At 40.5% G+C, this 21,963-nt stretch overlaps 1 protein-coding gene across 1 annotated transcript in view; it reads right to left on the bottom strand.

The window, feature by feature from the left end:
- The window catches only part of rttn (rotatin), a 167,750-nt gene that overhangs the window by 124,873 nt on the left and 20,914 nt on the right, over positions 1-21,963 (bottom strand). Inside the window, exons 8-17 of the mRNA XM_034170387.1 lie at positions 19,546-19,714; positions 15,338-15,528; positions 14,974-15,089; positions 13,997-14,164; positions 13,676-13,888; positions 7,977-8,089; positions 6,899-7,025; positions 6,517-6,642; positions 6,118-6,234; positions 2,851-2,990 (exon numbers count right to left, since the gene is read on the bottom strand). Of these exons, the coding sequence (XP_034026278.1) occupies positions 2,851-2,990; positions 6,118-6,234; positions 6,517-6,642; positions 6,899-7,025; positions 7,977-8,089; positions 13,676-13,888; positions 13,997-14,164; positions 14,974-15,089; positions 15,338-15,528; positions 19,546-19,714 (1,480 nt within the window). The remainder of the gene's footprint in view (positions 1-2,850; positions 2,991-6,117; positions 6,235-6,516; positions 6,643-6,898; positions 7,026-7,976; positions 8,090-13,675; positions 13,889-13,996; positions 14,165-14,973; positions 15,090-15,337; positions 15,529-19,545; positions 19,715-21,963) is intronic.

The raw sequence follows: 21,963 nt of genomic DNA on the forward strand, positions 1-21,963 counted from the left end.
GAAGTGAAACAACTTTATTTATGAATAAAGCAAGCTAGATCAATAATACATTTAGTTGTGGAAGCCAAATGTAAATTATCTCCATTATATGCCACATAAGTAATGTGGAGTTTAAAAAAAGTGTCAGGCAAAGAGACAAATGTATTAGTTCATGCCCCAGTTTACCAGAACGTTTTGGTTGGCTAGTGTCTGGTGTCACTTTCTCATTTCTATTAATATTCATAGACTAGGACTAGATGGAAATTTTCTAAAGCCGTCACAAAGATTTTAAATAAATTCCTGTGCATGCACAGGAAATTTTGCTGAGTAAAATTTACTCTGCTGGGATAACATTTGGTCCCAGGCTAAGTTCAACCCCAATTCCAATGAAGTTGGGACGTTGTGTAAAATGTAAATAAAAACAGAATACAATGATTTGCAAATCTTCTTCAACCTATATTCAATTGAATACACCACAAAAACAAGATATTTAACATTCAAACTGATAAACTTTATTGTTTTTGTGCAAATATTTGCTCATTTTGAAATGGATCCCTGCAATATGTTTCAAAAAAGGTGGGACAGTGATATGTTTACCACTGTGTTACATCACCTTTCCTTCTAATAACACTCAATAAGCGTTTTGGAACGGAGGACATTAATTGTTGAAGCTTTGTAGGTGGAATTCTTTCCCATTCTTGCTTGATGTACGACTTCAGTTGTTCAACAGTCCGGGGTCTCCGTTGTTGTATTTTGCGCTTCATAATGCGCCACCCATTTTCAATGGTGACAGGTCTGGACTACAGACAGGCCAGTCTAGTACCCGCCCTCTTTTACTACGAAGCCAAGTTGTTGTAACAAGTGCAGAATGTGGCTTGGCATTGTCTTGCTGAAATAAGCAGGGACGTCCCTGAAAAAGATGTTGCTTGGATGGCAGCATGTGTTGCTCCAAAACCTGGATTTACCTTTCAGCATTGATGGTGCCATCACAGATGTGTAAGTTGCCCAAGCCATGGGCACTAACACACCCCCATACCATCACAGATGCTGGCTTTTGAACTTTGCACTTGTAACTTTTTCCTCTTTTGTCCGGAGGACACGGCGTCCATGATTTCCAAAAACAGTTTGAAACGTGGACTCATCAGACCACAGGACACTTTTCCACTTTACGCCTGTCCATTTCAAATGAGCTCAGGCCCAGAGAAGGCGGCGGCATTTCTGGATGTTGTTGATGTATGGCTTTTGCTTTGCATGGTAGAGTTTTAACTTGCACTTGTAGATGTAGCGACGAACTGTGTTAACTGACAATGGTTGTCTGAAGTGTTCCTGAGCCCACGCAGCAAGATCCTTTTCACAATGATGTCAGTTTTTAATGCAGTGCCGCCTGAGGGATCGAAGGTCAGGGGCATTCAATGTTGGCCGCTTACGTGTAGAAAGTTCTCCAGATTCTCTGAATCTTATGATTATATTATGGACTGTAGATGATGGAATCCCTAAATTCCTTGAAATTGAATGTTGTGAAACATTGTTCTTAAACTGTTGGGCTATTTTTTTCAGGCAGTTGTTCACAAAGTGGTGATCCTCGCCCCATCTTTGCTTGTGAAAGGCTGAGCCTTTTGGGGATGCTCCTTTTATACCCAATCATGACACTCACCTGTTTCCAATTAAGTGTTCTTTGAGCATTCATCAACTTTCCCAGTCTTTTATTGGCCCGTCCCAACTTTTTTGAAATGTGTTGCAGGCGTCCATTTCAAAATGAGCAAATATTAGCACAAAAACAAAAAAGTCTATCAGTATGAACATTAAATATCTTGTGTTTGTGGTGTATTCAATTGAATATAGGTTGAAGAGGATTTGCAAATCATTGTATTCTGTTTTTATTTACATTTTACACAATGTCCCAACTTCATTGGAATTGGGGTTGTAGAGTAAAATATACTCCACCATGGGGCTAAATCAATTCGACATAATGTAAAATCAACTCTTATTGGAGTAAAACCACTTGCACTGACTAGACGGTATCACAGAGCGAACAGTCCACCCTAAAACTCGGTCAGCCCTGCCTTCACTGTGCAAGTGTCATCAGCTGCGGTTCACTGATTAACACCTCATTTCTGCATAAAACTGCACTCCAGTCATCATCTGTCTCAGTGACATATCTGAAGCTTTTGTACAACAATCATTTCCACATAAATTCAGCGTTATTTCATCAGAAAAGATGGAGGAAGCAATTACAGTGCCACATCTACATGGCTGCTAGCTGTTGCGTTCACTGACTGCGTCATTTCCAAGCGTCACAGACTAATGCCTTGTTCCTGCTTACAAGGGCCTCGTTTCTGCTTAAAACTGAGTTTAGAATGATTTAAGAGGTTTTACCTTGTTATCTGATGGTTAATAATCCCATTAATCCATTTGATCGCTTTGGGTGAAGACAGTCCGTCCACAGAGCGGCTGTGCAACAAAGTGACGCATGCGCAGTGGAGGCAGGGCAGGGTGGGGGACCGTTCGGTTGCCGACACCAGAAGAGCTGATTTCACTCTACAACAGTGTTTTTTACTCTATTTCGACTGGGATCAAATGTTATCCCAGCAGAGTAATTTTACTCAGCAAAATTTACTGTGTAACACCTAACAACAACAGACAGGGGCAATATGTCTGTCACAAAGGTTGCACAGCAAAGTACTCCAATTAACAAGACTTATTTGGTTCACGGAGAACGCTAAACTCTGATGTTAAGGTCATCAGACACAGCAAACAAGCATAAGCACAAGCAAACACAGAAAACTGAAAGAACATAGAGTGCAATGTTCATATGACCGATAAGCAAACAAATCTGTGTACGTGCACTTGCAACACAAATTACAGACTCACATGGGTTGTTTACTGAAAAGGAGTCGCAGCGCTGCTTTTAACTTCACCGCAGTTGGAAGCAAGTCATCTCTTGACTGGTCTGACATGTCAGTCATATGCAGGATGCATTTTCCCAGCGTCTCCTCCGTGTTGGCAAAACCCTGCTCCGAACACACAGTCACAAAAAACAAAAACAAATTCTCAGAATGCGTTAGGTGATGAGATAAACAATGGGTAATTCTACCTCATCATAAGAGAAAACAAAATATGCATCACTTTATGAATGGATTAATTTCATTTCTTTTTGACATGGCCTGTTGCTGAAAGGCCTCCTTGAATTAAATTACATTTGACAGCCTGGTAACAAGTCTCATGTATATTCATGACAAACATCCTGACTACAAGTTGCCTGAAACTGAACAATTAATCCTTAACAATCAATATGCAAATGTATCAATAAACATTTCTCAATGACAGGTGAATGCGCTTTCTTGGTGGTCAATGACTATGAGAGCTGCCATGATTAGTTGATGTTACTGATTGCCTCAACACGAAACATGCGTCAACATCAATATTTTTCCATTGACATATGGGGGGTTATTAATATGACTTAACCTTTATGATTTCCAGCCCACTTCAATTAAAGTAGCAAATGTTATTCCTCAATGCCACAACGTGACTACTGCATGAGGACATGCTTGCACAGATGATTGTGATTTGACCTGTTTTTCTCTCCAGTTGTTTTTTTGTTTGTTTAAATCAGGCTGGTTACAGTACTCAGATTCTGGCGCTAATGAGGTTGGTGGTAAAAACAAACAAAAAAGGTGGTCCAGCACATTGTACAAGATTTCACTGACAAACCAGCTCTAAGCACAAACACCTGAAGAGGAAACGCACAGGCGCAATTCTGGAAGATGGAAAGCCAGAAAAGCAAGACGCCACTGTAAGTATCGTCTATTCAAGTTTATTAATATTAAATTCAATGGTTTCAACTGATAGCTTTGACCAAGATCAGGCTACTTTACATTAACTTTTTTGGCCTTCCAGCAGCACCTCTGCAGGAACACGCATAAAGGGTAAACTAGCAGACATCAGGATGATTTTTAGGCCAAAGCGCACCTTTAAATAAATATAATTACAACAACAATAAATTATTCTGAACCTGTAGTTTGTCAACACCTGCAGTCATCAGACTGAGAATTCATGATGCACTTTGTTTGAACCTAATTACTGAAACCACTGTTTTAGAGAAAAATTAATCATTTAGATTAACTAATTACTAACAGTGAATAGAGTATAGCCCTAAGTAGTATAAATGCAATGTTGATGATAGGTGCTCTACGCCCCCCATTCGAAAGTATAATGTAATGAGCTCCTAACATGGCGCAGCTGTAAATTGTCGTCTTCTTTTGGCTGCAGGTCAGCAATATCCATCTCACCCTGTCCTCTGTAACTTCCTCTGTCACACCAACCACCTGCATGTCCTTTCTCAGCACATCCATAACCTTAACCATAACCTTCTATTTGGCCTCCCTCTTCTCCATCCTCAGCATCCCTCTCCCTATATACCCTGTGTCAATCCTCCACACATGTTCAAACCATCTGATTTTGTCTTCAAACCATCTGGCCCAAGATGTCCCTCTGATATGTTCATTCCGAATCCTGTCCATCCTCATCACTCCAAAAGAAAATCACAGCATCTTCAGCTCTGCCACCTCCAGCTCTGCCTCCTGTCTTTTTGTTAGTGCCACCGTTTCTAAGCCATACAACATAGCTGGCCTCACTACTGTCTTGTAAACTTTCCCCTTCACTCTTGCTGATATTTTTCTATCACAAATCACTTTTTCCACCTTTTTCTACTGACTCTAACCCCTGCACTCTCTTCTTCACCTCTCTACCACACTCATTACTTTGGATAGTTGATCACAAGTATTTAAACTCATCTAGCTTAACCACCTCTACTCCTTGTAACTGCACTTTTCCACCAGGCTTACACATCCTACACATCCTCAGTGTTGCTCCAACTGACTTTCATTCCCCTTCTCTCCAGAGTGTATCTCCACATCTCCAGGCTAGTCTGAACCTGCGCTCTATTCTCACTACACATTACAATGTTATCAGTAAATAGCATATTCCATGGAGTCTCCCATCTGATCTCATCCGCCAACCTGTTCATCATCATTGCAAACAAGAAAAGGCTCAATCACACCACCATCTTGAATGCATCTGCCATTCTTAACTGCACATCTCACCGCTGTCACACTGTACTTGTACATATCCTGTACCATGCTGACATACTTCTCTGCCACTCCAGACTTCCTCATACAGTAACACAACTCTTTTCTTGGCACCCTGTCATAAGCTTTCTCTAAATCCACAAACACACAATGTAACTCCTTCTGGCCTTCTCTATTCTTCTCCATCAGTGCTCTCAGAGCAAATATTGCATCTGTGCTGCTCTTTCTCGGCATGAAACCATATCGCTGCTCACACATATTCAGCTGTTTTCTAAGCCTAGCTTCAACTACTATTTCCCATAACTTCATGCTATGGCTGTTCAACTTTATGTTTCTGTAGTAACTGCAGTCCTGCACATCACCCTTGTTCTTAAAAAAAAAAAAAATCTACACCAGCCCACTTCTTCTCAACTCCTCAGTCATCCTCTCACTTTCCAAGATTTTATGAAACAATCTGGTTACAAACTCCACTGCAATCTCTCCTTTCCATGCCTCCACTGGTGTGTCATCTGGACCAACTGCCTTTCTACTCTTCATAGCTATCCTCATCCTTATTAATCCCTTGCACTTCCTGATTTACTGTCTCCACATCATTCAGCCTTCTCTCTCTCTCTTCATTCCTCAGCTCCTCAAAATATTCCCTCCACCTTTTCAACACTTCTCGCTTTTCAGCACATTACCATCTCCATCCTTTATCACCCTAACCTGTTGCACATGGTTTCCAGCTTAGTCCCTTTGTCTGGCTAATCAGTACAAGTCCTTTTCTCCTTTCTTAGTGTTTATCTGCTTGTACAGCTAACTATAGGCCTTTCCCTTAGCTTCTGCCACTTTTCTTTTCACCTTACGCTGCATCTCCTTGTACTCCTGTCTACATCCTTGCTCTGACTATCCCAATTCTTTTTCGCCACCCTCTTTCTCCATATGCTTTCCTGAACATCTTCATTCCACCACCAAGTCTTGAATGTACTTTTGATGATAGGTGTTCCACGCACCCGATTCGAAAGTATAATGTAATAAGCTCCTAACATGATGCAGCTGTAGAGTGTAACACCTGTAATATGGGCAAAACCGGGTAAATGGCCTCACTGAGTCTCTCCCAGGTTGAAGCAGTCATCATTAATCGTCCCTTGAGCAGAAATAGCAGGATATCCTTTGCAGAAGTGTTCACCTATATATCACAGACACGTTTTCAATTCACAGTGGCAAAAAAAGTGCCATGACAAAACATTCAAGGCAAGGAAAAGTTCTAGTAAACTTATTTAACACACAAATACAAAGCCTCATACTATTATTCTCATAATTGCATTTATCCCTTAACTCTCTTCCCCGACCCTACTTTAACTCTTCAAGAAGTGAGTGTTGGTGGGAGTAACTTTGTGCCGCCTAAATTACTTTATTCCACATGTCAGTAAGTTAGACTGGTTGTGACAGAAGAACATTACTTGCCCACCTTTTCTGTGGAGTCCTGGAGACCAAAAACACTTATTTCATAAAGAACCCTGTGATGGAGAAGGAAGTGAATTCCACTGCAGGCTCCCGCTGACACGTGCGACGCATTCTGGATACCAAGGCAGTCCTATCATACCGAAAGGAGTAAATGCCTCTTTTGTCTCTCTTGTGGATGACAGGGTCAATTCACTTTACACGCAATAACTGGTAAACTCACAATGTGTAACTTCAAATGTCAAGTGGGGTTTTCATGGCACAGTGACAACCGGTTGTGATTAATACATCCATGCTGTAAAAATGCTGCCTATATTATGGTTACATTAGATTTATTTTGATAACTAATTTAGCCAACAACTCCACATGTACTGATGGCTTGCTCTTACCTTGACCAGGTTTAAAGTGCATATGTATGTTTCCATCTTGACAGGTGTTAAAGAATGGGAGAGCAACTTCAGAAATAGTTTCTGGCTCTCTGTTTGAAGGAGAGGGCTGGGCTGATCAAGCTTCCACCTAATGATGAGGAATACAAAGCACCATTAACAAAAATTCTGAAGTATTTAAAACACAGAGCAAGTATAAAGGTGCCCTGACATTTGCAAGACTTTGATCTGTGCACTTGCTCGCACTTCGTCGTGACAATCCCACCTGCTTTGTTCCCAACTGGATGCCGTGCTTTGTTCCATTGGGCGCTGCACATATAAACATATGTGCCTTATACTGTAAGTATTCCAATTGTGTTTTCATTTTGCACTTTAATGGTTTAATTTGAAGTATATGTGCACTACACTGATACATTTAAAAAGGCTATGCCTAATACTGGAAGTATTAACCTACTTCACAGTACCAGTTCAGGTAACAAAATTTAACTATGTTGAAAGGATTTTCAGTACAGTGTCTGTTCTTTAAAAAGACACCTCTTTTTTGTTTTTATTTACATCAACATTATGTTTACAGCTTTCTGTATTATTACAGTGGGGGCATAATAAATGTTGTATGCCTACATTCTATGTTCTACCTTTCTTTCAATATATTTAGCCGTTTGGCTTTCCTCAGGGTCTATGTAACCTGTTCTGAAATGATTATATAATTTATGTATCGTGATAATATCGTTATCGCAAGAGGTTGCAGTGTGTATCGTGATATGGATTTTTGGCCATATCGCCCATCCCTAGTAGCTGTAAAAGTATGTTTATGATAGCTTTAACGTCTTGTTGTAACCGTTCAGATGAGCTGCACTGTGATGCGATATGCTGACGCAATCACTTTAAACTGTTTGCGCCATGTTCACATGAAGCTTACGTAATTAATGCATGATGGAGATTTTGAACATTTCAGAATTTTCTTTGCGCACGAGTTTAAGATGAGTTTACTCTCCTGCATGGCATAGTGCCTGCAAGTGGGCGGATCAAAGTCATGTAAATGTCAGGGCACGTTAAAGAAGCAACAAAACCTTTATCGTACAGGTAAGAGCAGATGTGAACACATTCCTTGATGATGGGTAAGTGCTGGTGAAAGGGAAGCCCTTCAATAGCTTGATCTGCCAGCTCCAGCAACTCCAACCAATTCTTCTCTCCCTTAAGAACAAACAGTAAATGAAGAGATTCTGAAGTAGAGGCGTTGTTGAATCATACACAGTCTCGTCCATATAAAGCCCCTTTCACACGGGACTTGCTTCAAGTTGCTTCCTGTGGCGTCATGGCGACGCAGGAATATCTGCGTCAGGTGCGCGCAGCAGGGGGCAGAGAGGTGAGAACGGAGCCTGCAGGTTCTCTGCACAGTTTGGCTGCAGCCAGACTGTGCACTCTGATTTCTCTTCTAGTTTATATTTGTTCTTGTGCTGAACTGCAGGTCTTTCGCTCTGAGTTTTGTTATAGTTTATCTTTCCTCCTTTGATTGCGAGATGTGTGTGTGTGCGCGCGAACAAACCGTCCGTTAAATGTGGAGATGTCTGGAGTTATACTTGATGTGGACATGTCCTGTCTCTGGCAATCAGTCTGTGAGCAGGACTTATGTCCTTTATTTAACACAATGATGAGAAAGTTTGAGGGGAGAGCGAGGAATGGCAATCAGCATTTTTTTTTTTCTGTGCTCTTTTTTGAGCGTGTAGTTTTACTGCATTGTGTACACGGTATAAAAACAATCCTGCATAATTTATACTGCGGGAACAATGGAACACAGCAGGAATCATAAATTGGCGTCGGGTAACGTCGTCTTGTGAGGGTGTGGCTTCCAGTCATGGCGAGTACTGTCCTGTTGCTCTGACTTGCATTGAAACCACTTAATTCTGCTTCGAGGATGCAAAAAATTAAACATGTTTAATTTTTGGCATTCGATTTGCTTCGTCCTTTGCGTCCCTCACGCTGTTGTGGCGCCGAGCTGCATCATCTCGGCACTAGGTTGCTTCCACGTGGCGTCATCATGACGACACACGACGCAACTGGGAGCAGCCCCGTTGTGAAAGGGGCTTAAGAACTTGAACAGCAGAGCTACACCAATTAATCAAATATTGACTATTAAATAAATCAACAACTATATTAATAACCAAATAATTACTTATGACTGAACACGTGTGACAATTCTTGTTATGCTTGCTTTCTTTCTTTTGTTATTGGTAGTATGGCCAATGCAGATGGTCACCACACCGAGTCTGGTCTGCATGAAGTTTCTTCCAATTGTCAAAAAACACCCAAGAGAGTTTTTCCTAAACATGGTTGCCAATGTGCTTGCTCGGGGGGTGGGTAAGGTTAGACCTTACTGTTGAGAAGCACCCTGAAAGCTATGATGATATCTGGTACTGTATAAATAAGTGGAAATGAATTTTTTGGGAGTGGGGACAGCCAACACCCAAACTGTCAGATTTAAGTATCTTAAATGTAAATGTTTTCTGGTTTATTTTAAGGTTTCTTTATTCCTCTATGGCAATAAAGTGAATATCTTTGGGTTGTGGACAAAAGACATTTGAAGGCATTATCGTGGGCTCTAGAAAACACAAATTAACATTTTTTAAACCACTTCCTGAAATTTTATGGACCTACAAACTTACTGACTTATAGAAAAAATAATGGATTGATTAATCAATTTCGCAAAAAAAAAAAAAAAAAAATAGTAGCAATCCTATTGGACACAAACGTGCCTCTGCACACCATCACAATGGAGCTGAAATCATATAAACATGATGTACTTGTAGTGTCCAGAATAATAGTAGTGCTATGTGACTAAAAAGATTAATCCAGGTTTTGAGTATATTTCTTATTTTTACATGGGAAACAAGGTACCAGTAGATTCAGTAGATTCTCACAAATCCAAATTTACTCTCATCAGTCCACAAAATATTCCTCCATTTATCTTTAGGACAGTTGATGTGTTCTTTGGCAAATTGTAACCTCTTCTGCACGTCTTTCATTTAACAGAGGGACTTTGCGGGGGATATCTTGCAAATAAATTAGCTTCACACAGGCGTCTTCTAACTGTCACAGCACTTACAGGTACAGTAGTGTTCAGAATAATAGTAGTGCTATGTGACTAAAAAGATTAATCTAGGTTTTGAGTATATTTCTTATTGTTACATGGGAAACAAGGTACCAGTAGATTCAGTAGATTGTCACAAATCCAACAAGACCAAGCATTCTTGATATGCACACTCTTAAGACTATGAAATTGGGCTATTAGTGTAAAAAAAAAAAAAAAAAAAGTAGAAAAGGGGATGTTCACAGTAAAATGACTGATGGACAGTGCATCTGGAAAGTATTCACTGGGCTTAACTTTTTCCACATTTTATGTTACAGCCTTCTTCCAAAATGAGGACAACTCTTTTACCCCCTCAAAATTCTACTCACAACACCCCATAATGACAACATGAAATAAGGTTGTTTTATTTTATTTTTTGCAAATTTACTAAAAATAAACTAAGAAATCACATGTACATAGTGTATGTATTCACACCTTTTGCTCAATGCTTTGTTGATGCACCCATGGCAGCAATTACAGCCTCAAGTCTTCTTGAATATGATGCCACCAGCTTGGCGCACCTATCTTTGGGCAGTTTTGCCCAGTCCACTTTGCAGCACCTCTCAAGCTACATCAGGTTGGATGGGGAGTATTGGTGTACAGCCATTTTCAGATCTCTCCAAAGATGTTCAATCGGATTCAGGTCTGGGCTCTGCTTGGGCCACTCAAGGACATTCAGAGTTGTCCTGAAGCCACTCCTTTGATATCCTGGCTGTGTGCTTAGGGTCATTGTCCTGTTGAAAGATGAACCATCACCGCAGTCTGAGGTCAAGAGCTTTCTGGGGCAGGTTTTCATCCAGGATGTCTCTGTACAATTCTGCATTCTCTTTCCCTCCAGCCTGACTAATCTCCCACTTCCTGCCACTGAAAATCATCCCCACAGCACGATGCTGCCACCACGTTTCACTGTAGGGATGGTGTCCGTTTTACTCCAAACATGACACCTGGCATTCATGCCAAAGAGCTCAATCTTTGTCTCATTGGAACAGAGAATTATGTTTCTCATGATCTGAGAGTCATTCAGGTGCTTTTTGGGGAACTCCAAGCGGGCTGTCATGTGACTTTTACTAAGGAGTGGCTTCCGTCTGGCCACTCTACCATACAGACCAGATTGGTGGATCGCTGGAGAGATGGTTGTCTTTCTGGACAGTTCTCCTGTCTCCACAGAGGAATGCTGGAGCTCTGACAGAGGGACCATCTGGTTCTTGGTCACCTCCCTGACTAAGGCCCTTCCCCCCCAAAATGCTCAGTTTAGACAGGTGGTCAGCGCTAGCAAGAACGTCTTCCATTTACAGATTATGGACGCCACTGTGCTCATTGGAACCTTCAATGCAGCAGAAATATTACTGTACCCTTCTCCAGATTTGTGCCTCGAAACAGTGCATGTCAGAGCACAAACAAAGTATGAAGTCAAAGGTAGCAGACAATCCTGTCTCGGAGGTCTACAGACCTCCGAGACAGGATTGTCAACTCTGGGACCTTATATGTAGACAGGTGTGTGTCTTTCCAAATCATGTCCAATCAACTGAATTCACCCCAGGTGGACTCCAATTAAGCTGTAGAGGCATCTCAAGGATGATCAGTGGAAACAGGATGCACCTGTAAGTCTGAACTTCATGGCAAGGGCTGTGAATGCTTATGTACATGTGACTTCTCAGTTTTGATTTTTTTTATTATTAAATTTGCAAAGTAACTTTTTCATATTGTCATTATGGGCTATTGTGTGTAGAATTTTGAGAAAAAATTAATTTCATCCATTCTGGAATAAGGCTGTAACATAACAAAATGTGGAACAAGCGAAGCGCTGTGAATACTTTCTAGGTGGATCGTAAATGAAGCCTGAACTATATTGACTGCCTGGGAAACGTTCATGTATGCATACCCCAAATTCTGTAAAGAGGTAACTGTCGATAATAATGATAACTTAATCCTTGTATTTATTTACGGTATGTTAGTCTGTCTGATCATTTATGGCCTCTGAAAGGGAAAGCATAAAATGGTTGCAATTCCTTAAAGGTTTACCCAATATTTTTATTAAACTGCTTGAAGTAAAGCTGAAAGTGTACCCAACATGCACATATTTTTAATTTCAACTCTATTGTGGTGGCGTATCAAATCCTCACACAATCCAACACTTATGGACTTGACTGTTGATACAGCAAGCATTGGATGTCCATTCAAGAATTTTGAGGTGATCCTTGATCCCACATTGTCCTTTGGATTATACAATCTATAGCTCCTAAAGAATGCTTTTTTTTTTTTTTTTTTTTTTTTTTTTTAACAGTTGCCGAATATCACCAAGATCTGGCCAATTCTAACCATACAGACACTGGTTCATGTTTTTGTTTAATCAGGACTAGATTACAATGATGTCTTATTTTCCTATTTACAGCAAAAAAATCTTAAATCAGTTCAGATTGCTGCTGCTAGAATTTTTGACTAGGAAAAGAAAATTTGAACATATTACCCAAATTTTAGCCTCACTTCATTGGATTCCAGTTCATGTGAGGTTCAACTTCAAGGTTTTGCTGTTAACATATACAATTCTCAACAGACTATCGATTTCTTATCTAGTGGATCTTGTAGAACCTTATGTACCAGCACTGCATTGTCAGAATGCAGGATTACTGTGTGTTCTGAAGTTTAAAAAGAAGTCAGTGAGCCACAAAGGTTTTTTTTCTTATGATGTACCATTTCTGTGGAGTAATCTTCCTCAGATTTCTGATTCTGTTATGGTGCTCCAGATTGAACACACATCTGTTCTTCAAGACTTATAATCCTGAGCAGTGAATTACTGTCTTGTATGTCCCTTAATTTTAATTTTGCTTTTTGAAAACATACAGTGTGTATATATATATATATATATATATATATATATATATATATATATATATATATATATATATATACATATACATATATACACACACACACACACATATTATATATATATATTTATTTATTATGTTTATTGTGTTATTATGGATTGATGGACTTTGCCATTTTTATGCTTTTGTTTTTATTGTATCATTTTTATTTATGGTAATTGATGTGTAACTGTTGTAACAAAAAAATGTTGAAATGTATAACTTGCACCAGAAAGTGCTACACAAATCAAGTTTATTATCATTCTAACTATTCTGGTCAAGCTAAGTACACATTGATAGGGGTCATAAGTGGCACACCATTTCCATACAGAATTTTAATAACTAAGATAAACATTAATTTTTGATCATTTAACAGCAGTTTCATTTTAAAACAAATAAGTCACAAGTCAACACAAAGCTCCGGAAAGGATTTTGTTAAAATGCAGCAAAAACACACTTCTTCCCTTTTTTCCCCCTCTGTCTGTCACAACATATGTGAGATTTTGAAGTTACATGTAACTTGAAATGAGCTTGGCAGTTTCTTTCATTTCCAAAGCCGACAATGCTAACACTTCCTGTGGGACAACATCCAGGAGCATAACCGAGCATAATTGTTGCATCTTCAGCTACTAATAAACATGTTTACCAAATAAGAATTCTGGTGCCAATCACTGACACAAAACTTATAAAGCCCTTTGAAAAGTAAAATGTCTTCAATGTGACTCATAGCCCAGTGTTTGGATTCAACTGTTAAAACAGCTACAACACAGAATCTACAGGTCATACCTCAGCTTGGGTTTCCTTAAGGAAGCTACAAGTGGATTCCATCCAGAGGGCAGCGCGGGTCACCCTCCTATAAAGATCATAGCTGTCTGAGTTCACTTGTTCCAAGTATGCCACTGCTGTCTCTTGGACACTGGGAAATAAACTTCCCAATGATGCATCAAAGCACATGTAGAAAATGGCGGTTGCAGTGTTCTCCGGGAGGTTTTCATTACCCTGTGTAAGAATAAGAAACATTACCTACCAACTATTGTGGAGTTGCAAGGAAAGTAATCACAGAAAATAATCAACATAACAATAGGATTTTCTCATAAAAACACAAACCTTCTCAACGGGGAGGATGGTCTGCAGGAGTTTAACCGTGAATATGGCAGCGCCTGTGTAGGCTAATCTGTGGTGCACCTGAGAGCTGTGAGGAATGTCTGCTGAATAGCTCTGGTGGTAGCTCAGAATATCCCCCAGCAGTTCTAAACAGACTTGCAGCTTCTCCTTCTAAAATATGCACAGGCATAAATGAAGACAAACAACACAAAGACACTCGCATCATGCAAGCTCCTATGCACACAGTCTGGCTGTGAGCTGAGAAAAGATTGCTCTTTCCAGGGGTTAGAAACTGAATATAATCAGATTTCTGGGTTATTTTGGGATGAGATACAGAGCCACCCAATCTTAGCATGAATAAATTGGAACAATCTATTCTCAGCTGCTTTGTTGAAGTTCCACATGAAAAAAGAAAACCAGCAGGGGGCAGTAAGCGCCCTGTGCATTGCCTGGCTGGCAAGAACAGTTTGGCTTGTTCCCATAGGAGGGGGAGTGGGGGGGAGCAAAAGGCCTGGCACAGAAAAGCTGCTCTCCACATAAAGATGACAAAACAGTTCTCAGCCCACAAAGGCTCTAGGCATGTATTAAACAGCAGAGGCCTGGGGGGACGAGGTTGACAAGTGTATAAGTCCCCTGTAGAGGAACACACTTTTTAAAGTCAGGTCACATAACAAATATGTTGTCCTGGTAATGCGAGGATGTTAAGACAAAGACCCTGCAAATGGTATTCTAATTTACTCATCCAAAAATTGTAAACTAAATAAACCCAGGTGTGGGCATATAATTTGACAGCCTTTGTCACCAGCTTTGTAACCTTACATAATTCCTTCAGCTCAGAAGCAACCCTACACTTCGACAGCTGAGTACCGTACACCTGAGTGTCTGTGGCAAGTGTCTGGTGGCCAAGTCGGCTCCCCTTTGCAGTGAAGTGTATCCATTCTTCTACATAAGAGGCTGTCATGACTTGTGTTTTCACTTGCCAGCTCCATCCCCACCAGGCTGCCGTCATCCCAGACCAGCTCACAGACGCTGTCCCTGAGCAGGAGGACGGCTTCACACAGCAGCTCCAGAACATGCAGGAACACACGCGAACCCTCTGAGAAACAAAAGCAAAAAGTCAAGACTGGAGGAAATGCAGGGAAGGTACTCTGACCAGATCAAATAATAAGCAAGAGAGGAGTCAGACACAAGCTTATTATCTTCACTCAATCTGAAAGAGCAGATGAAAGAAAAGGGGGGAAAAAAAAAGGAGCTGAGAAACTAGCAGTGATAACTGAAATGTATTACAACTGCTATCTCCACGACCCCTTCTGATTAAAAGAGTCTCATTACTCCTACTCATACCGGTCTTAAGCAGGGGTATGGCATGTTCCATGGTGGCAACAGTGAACTGAGCCAAAGTCAGCTGCTTTAACTGGAGCTCCAGAACATCCTCCACACCAAGGTCCAGCAACTCCAAATGGGCGACCTCTGCACGGGCATGGGACATCTGGCTGGGGTTCTGGGTTATGGCTCCACCCCTGTGGGAGCTGCCGCTGAATGAGTCACAGACGAGAAGTCAATTGTCAATTCAGGCTCTGTATTTGTACAACTCAAACTCAAAGACTGCATCCAGAAAGTATTCACAGCACTTCACTTTTTCCATGTTATATTACAGTCTTATTCCATAATGGACTAAATTCATTCCCCCCCCCCCCTTAAAATTCTACTCACAACACCCCATAATAACAACATGAAAAAGTTTTTTTTTTTTTTTTTTTTGCAAATTTAATAAAAATAAAAAACTAAAATCACATGGACATAAGTATTCACACCGTTTCCTCAATACTTTTTTGATGCACCTTTGGCAGCAATTACAGCCTCAAGTCTTCTTGAATATGATGCCACAAGCTTGGTGCACCTATCTTTGGCAGTTTTACCCATTCCTCTTTGCAGCACCAAGCGGCGATGCACAGCCATTTTCAGATCTGTCAAGAGATGTTCAATTGGATTCAGGCCTGTGCTCTGGCTGGGCCACTCAAGGACATTCATAGGGTTGTCCTGCTGAAAGATGAACCATCGCCCTAGTCTGAGGTCAAGAGCACTAAGGAGCAGGTTTTCATCAAGGATGTCTCTGTACATTGCTGCATTCATCTTTCCCTCAATCCTGACTAGTCTCACAGTTCCTGCCCCTGAAAAACATCTCAGCATGATGCTGCCACCACCATGCTTCACTGTAAGGATGGTGCCTGTTTTCCTCCAAACATGACACCTGACATTCATGCCAGAGTTCAATCTTTGTCTCATCAGACCAGAGAATTTTGTTTCTCGTGGTTTGAGAGTCCTTCAAGTGCCTTCTGGCAAATTCCAAGCAGGCTGCCATGTGCCTTTTACTAAGGAGTGGCTTCCATCTGGCCACTCTACCATACAGGCCAGATTGGAGGATTGCAGCAGAGATAGTTCCCCTTCTGTAAGGTTCTCCTCTCTCCATAGAGGAATGCTGGAGCTCTGATAGAATGACCATCAGGTTCTTGATCACCTCTCTGAGTAAGGCCCTTCTACCCGTTGGCTCAGTTTAGATGGACAGCCAGCTCTAGGCAGAGGCCTGGTGGATCCAAACATCTTCCATTTATGGATGATGGAGAACACTGTGCTCATCGGGAACTTCAAAGCAGCAGAAATGTTTCTGTACCCTTCCCCAGATTTGTGCCCCAAGACAATCCTGTCTCAGAGGTCTACAGACAATTCCTTTGACTTCATGCTTGGTCTGTGCTCTGACATGCACTGTCAGCTGTGGGGCCTTATATGTAGACAGGTCTGTGCCTTTCCAAATCATGCCCAATCAACTGAATTTACCTCAGGTGGACTCCAATTAAGTTACAAAAACATCTCAAGGATCATCAGTGGAAACAGGATGCACCTGACTAAAATTTTGAGCTTTATGGCAAAGGTAAAGGCTGTAAATACTTATGTACATGTGATTTTTTTTTTATTTTTAATAAATTCACAAAAATCTCAAAAAATCTTTTTTCACATTATCATTAAGGGCTACTGGGTGTAGAATTCTGAAGAAAAAATGAATTTCATCCATTTTGGAATAAGGCTGTAACATAACAAAATGTGGAAAGTGAAAAGCTGTGAATACTTTCCGGAATGAGGACGCACCGTAAATGTAGGTTACTGGTGTTATCAGCATTATTTGTCATTATGAAAAAGTCACAACTCATCAACAGACACTCAAATATCCAAAGGATTTACAACCCCAATTCCAATGAAGTTGGGACATTGTGTGAAATGTAAAAAACAGAATACAATGATTTGCAAATCCTCTTCAACCTATATTCAATTGAATACACCACAAAGACAAGACATTTAATGTTCAAACTGATAGACTTTTTTGTTTTTGCGCAAATATTTGCTCATTTTGAAATTGATACCTAAACACATTTCAAAAAAGCTGGGACAGGGGCAACAAAAGACTGGGAAAGTTGATGAATGCTCAAAGAACACATGTTTGGAACATTCCACAGGTGAACAGTTTAATTAGAAACAGGTGAGTATCATAATTGGGTATAAAAGGAGCATCCCCAAAAGGCTCAGCCATTCATAAGCAAAGATGGGGCGAGGATCACCACTAGTATTACCAAATAGTCCAACAGTTTAAGAACAATTTTCTCAACGTTCAATTGCAAGGAATTTAGGGATTCCATCATCTACAGTCCATAATATAATCAGAAGATTCAGAGAAACTGCAGAACTTTCTACACGTAAGCAGCAAGGTCGAAAACCAACACTGAATGCCCGTGACCTTCGATCCCGCAGGCGTCACTGCATTAAAAACTGACATCATTGTGTAAAGGATCTTACTGCGTGGGCTCAGGAACACTTCAGAAAACCATTGTCAGTTAACATAGTTCATTGCTACATCAACAAGTGCAAGTTAAAATGCTACCATGCAAAGCGAAAGCCATACATCATCAACATTCAGAAACACTGCCACCTTCTCTGGGCCTGAACGCATTTGAAATGGACAGACTCAAAGTGGAAAAGTGCGCTGTAGTCTGATGAGTCCATGTTTCAAATTGTTTTTGGAAATCATGGACGTCGTGTCCTCCGGACAAAAGAGGGAAAAAGACCATCTCAATTGTTACCAGCGCAAAGTTCAAAAGCCAGCATTTGTGAAATGAAGTTCAGCACCGATTTCAGGAAAGTGGGTTACTTATTTCCTTGATTAAAAGCCCAGCTGTTTATTTTTTTCCAAATCGTGCTCAGACCCCAGCACCGAAACAAGGCAGGTGATTATTAACAAAATGCTGCTTGTTGCCTGCACTGTAATATGGTGTTAATACATATCCCTGGGTGTGACAAACCAGACCTCTTTAGATCACAGCCCTCTGCCTGACTGCGAACCCTCCCCGGAGCCTGACGTGCACCTGCTAAATGACTGTTTTTGCAGTGCACCCGCCGATTACATTTCGATCATGGATCAAATACGTTTGGCAGAAAACTCTGCAAATATGACCAACTTTACAAGGAGTCAGAAAAAGACGCTCAAATGACCTGTAATTCATTTTTATGTTTTGTTGCTCCTAATTTTGTGGTTATGACATGCACTTCACTGCCCCCCCCAACAAAATGCAGATTTGCATAATTCACAAGAGCCTCATTTTCAGGTCAGAAAAGCCAGATTTGAATCACACCCCTGACTGTGCACGCTAATCTGCTTAATGTTACGTACTCCTGAGATAAACAGCGGCACCTGTGGGCCTTGAGGTTTACATAGGACTTATTTAAACCCCTTACACACAGAAGGTGTCTACGTGGCATTTATATAGATGTTTGTAGCACTCACCACTATCCACTACAAACATGTCCAAAACACTCACTACATCATGGCAAGTGCCAGGAACTGTGTGTGAGTGTTTTGGGTATGTTTAAGACACGTGCCATGTGTCTCCCCTTACACGCCATTAACTCCACATGACACATGCTGGAAAACAGCCTGTCACATAACCAACAGCTTGATCAGAAACTCCAAATCCATTATTAAAATGAAATAAAACAAAGACAAAGTTGATAAAACACTTGCCAGGCAGCAGCAGACAACAGCATGCATTAAATGCCACTGCAACAGACATGTAGTGATTACACAGTGTATAGGCCAGTAGTCGTCAATATTGGTGGCAAGTGCAGGTGTGCGTGCAGGGAGTATAGCATATCAGTGGTTGCCACTAATACGCCACGTACACGCCTTTTGTGTAAGAGAACTTTTACTTTACTTATCCAGCCTCCTTTAACATAATATACGGTATTTGTGCATTGGAAGGTCAAGTTAATCCATGATTACTGGAGAAATAAGATGGTCCTCATTATTTATACCCACACCCAAGCAAACTGTCCTGAAAACCACCACCCAGTCCCCAAAAATATGCTTTAACAAAACATCTGAACCACAGTTAGCCCATTAGCTGTAAATTCAGAAACATACAGACACATGCACATACACACATTTATTTATTTTTTTTTTTTTTTTTACAGCAGTTACATATATTGTGCAATTGGTCTGCACATACCTGCTGGAAGCTGCATCTCCATCTTGGCCATCACCTCTGGCTCTCTGACCCGTGCATCCCACAACTGAAGGCCGAGGAGAACACTCATTCTCTGAGGATGAAGCAGGTGAGTGTTGGGTCGCACGTACTTCTTGGGAATAACAGAAGGATGAGTTCTGGGATGCTGGCTCTACATCAAACAAATATGTAAACAACACAAAGGAACACGGGTTGAACTGTGAAACTTTGCAGGAAAAACAGTAAAGAAAACAGTAAACAAAGATTTTACTTTTCCAGACTCAGCCAGAATAAATCTTTTGGATTTTTGTGTATGCAATTGGGAACAACACCATGGCAAAAAGAATAAATGATATATTTACAAAACAGATGCATAAATCTTAATAAATGTGGAGAAGCACTAGCTCATGTCTCAGGTGTCCAATTATATACTTTCTACATTCAACTACATCTCTCTTTAATAAATAATACAGGCATTAATAAATAAGGCATCCTGATAACTGAAGAAGTAGTATACATCAGATGCAAAGAACTCCATGAAGAAAAGTTCTACATTTTCTATATCACACTTGGTATGAATAATTTGCCATAAACATTAATTTTAGATATACCAAATACACAGTTCAACCAGATATGAAACTCAATGTAACATACCACTGAAGCTCTTTTGCAGCAAATCATACTACGCACTGCAGTGGAAATGTTTGCACAATGGATGAAAGGCTAGTTAATCTTACCTGATCTTAATCATTGTTTTGTGTGTGTATGATTTTTTTTTTTTAAATGAAACTAATAGAAAGTGTTTGTTCATAAGCGCTGGTCGATATTTGTATGACAGAGTTACACAGCGGTCAAGTATGGGAGCATGAACTTGTGTTGTGCATCACCACAGCTACCACACCACAGAACCACCCTGGGCCCTGGATGGCAACCACCCATGCAGACAACAGGTCCATATCTGCCACAGCCAGGTGACACACTGGCGTTCCACTGGCTTTCTCCAGCCACTGTGGTTCTCACCACTCAGGAACCACTGTGATGGATCATGTCCAGAAGAATGCACCACATGGCCAAAATATTAAACCTCACATTCCTTCACAATGCAAGTGATCCTCTTCATCTTAGTCTCTCAACATGCTCATTCCAGTGTTACTCTAGAAGCCTCCAAAGAGACAGAGTATCAAGTATATTCAGCTGTTACCTCAGGTCACTAAGTAGCATCAAAGCCGCACAACCATACAGTAGTACAGGCAGCACCAGGAGCCTAAAGACCTTTGTTGTCCTGCAAAGATACTGGCATTTCCAAACATCTCTGGGTCATTCCATCTTAGTTGACCAATGGGTTCAACCTCACTTCCTCAGATTTTGGTGAAAGTTGGATAGTTGGTAGTCTTTGGTAGGAAAAGGCTAATTTTCAAATTTCATCGGTTCTTGAGGTATCGCCATTTATTTTTTCCCCCACTTTGTTTGCAAAAAGGGCAGAGGCACTGAAATTCAAATGACCATAACACAACAACCAATGATCTGATTTTCAAAGGTAATGTATCTTTGGAAAGGATTTTACAACCCCAATTCCAATGAAGTTGGGAAGTTGCGTAAAATGTAACTAAAAACAGAATATAATGATCTGCAAATTCTCTTCAACCTATATTCAATTGAATACAGCACAAAGACAACATATTTAATGTTGAAACTAATAAACTTTATTGTTTTTGTGCAATTATTTGCTCATTTTGAAATGGATGCCTGCAACACGTTTAAAAAAAAAAAGCTGGGACAGTGGTATGTTTACCACTGTGTTACGTCACCTTTCCTTCTAACAACACTCAATAAGCATTGGGGAACTAAGGACACGAATTGTTGAAGTTTTGTAGGTGGAATTCTTTCCCATTCTTGCATGATGTGCAACTTCCGCTGTTCAACAGTCGTCGTATTTTGCACTTCATAATGCACCACACATTTTCAATGGGCGACAGGTCTGGAATGCAGGCAGGCCAGTCTAGTACCCGCACTCTTTTACTACGAAGCCACGCTGTTGTAACACGTGCAGAATGTGGCTTGGCATTATCTTACTGAAATAAGCAGGGATGTCCCTGAAAAAGACATTGCTTGGAAGGCAGCATGTGTTGCTCCAAAATCTGGATGTACCTTTCAGTATTGATGGTGCCATCATAGATGTGTAAGTGTTAAGTGTTGTTAGAAGGAAAGGTGATATAACATAGTGATAAACACACCACTGTCCCAGCTTTTTTGAAACCTATTGCAGGCATCCATTTCAAAATGAGCAAATATTTGCACAAAAACAATAAAGTTTATTAGTTTCAACATTAAATATGTTGTCTTTATGGTGTATTCAATTGAATATAGGTTGAAGAGGATTTGCACATCAATGTATTCTGTTTTTAATTACATTTCACACAA

Source organism: Thalassophryne amazonica, chromosome 1, assembly GCF_902500255.1.
Source record: "Thalassophryne amazonica chromosome 1, fThaAma1.1, whole genome shotgun sequence".
Lineage (NCBI taxonomy): Eukaryota > Metazoa > Chordata > Actinopteri > Batrachoidiformes > Batrachoididae > Thalassophryne > Thalassophryne amazonica.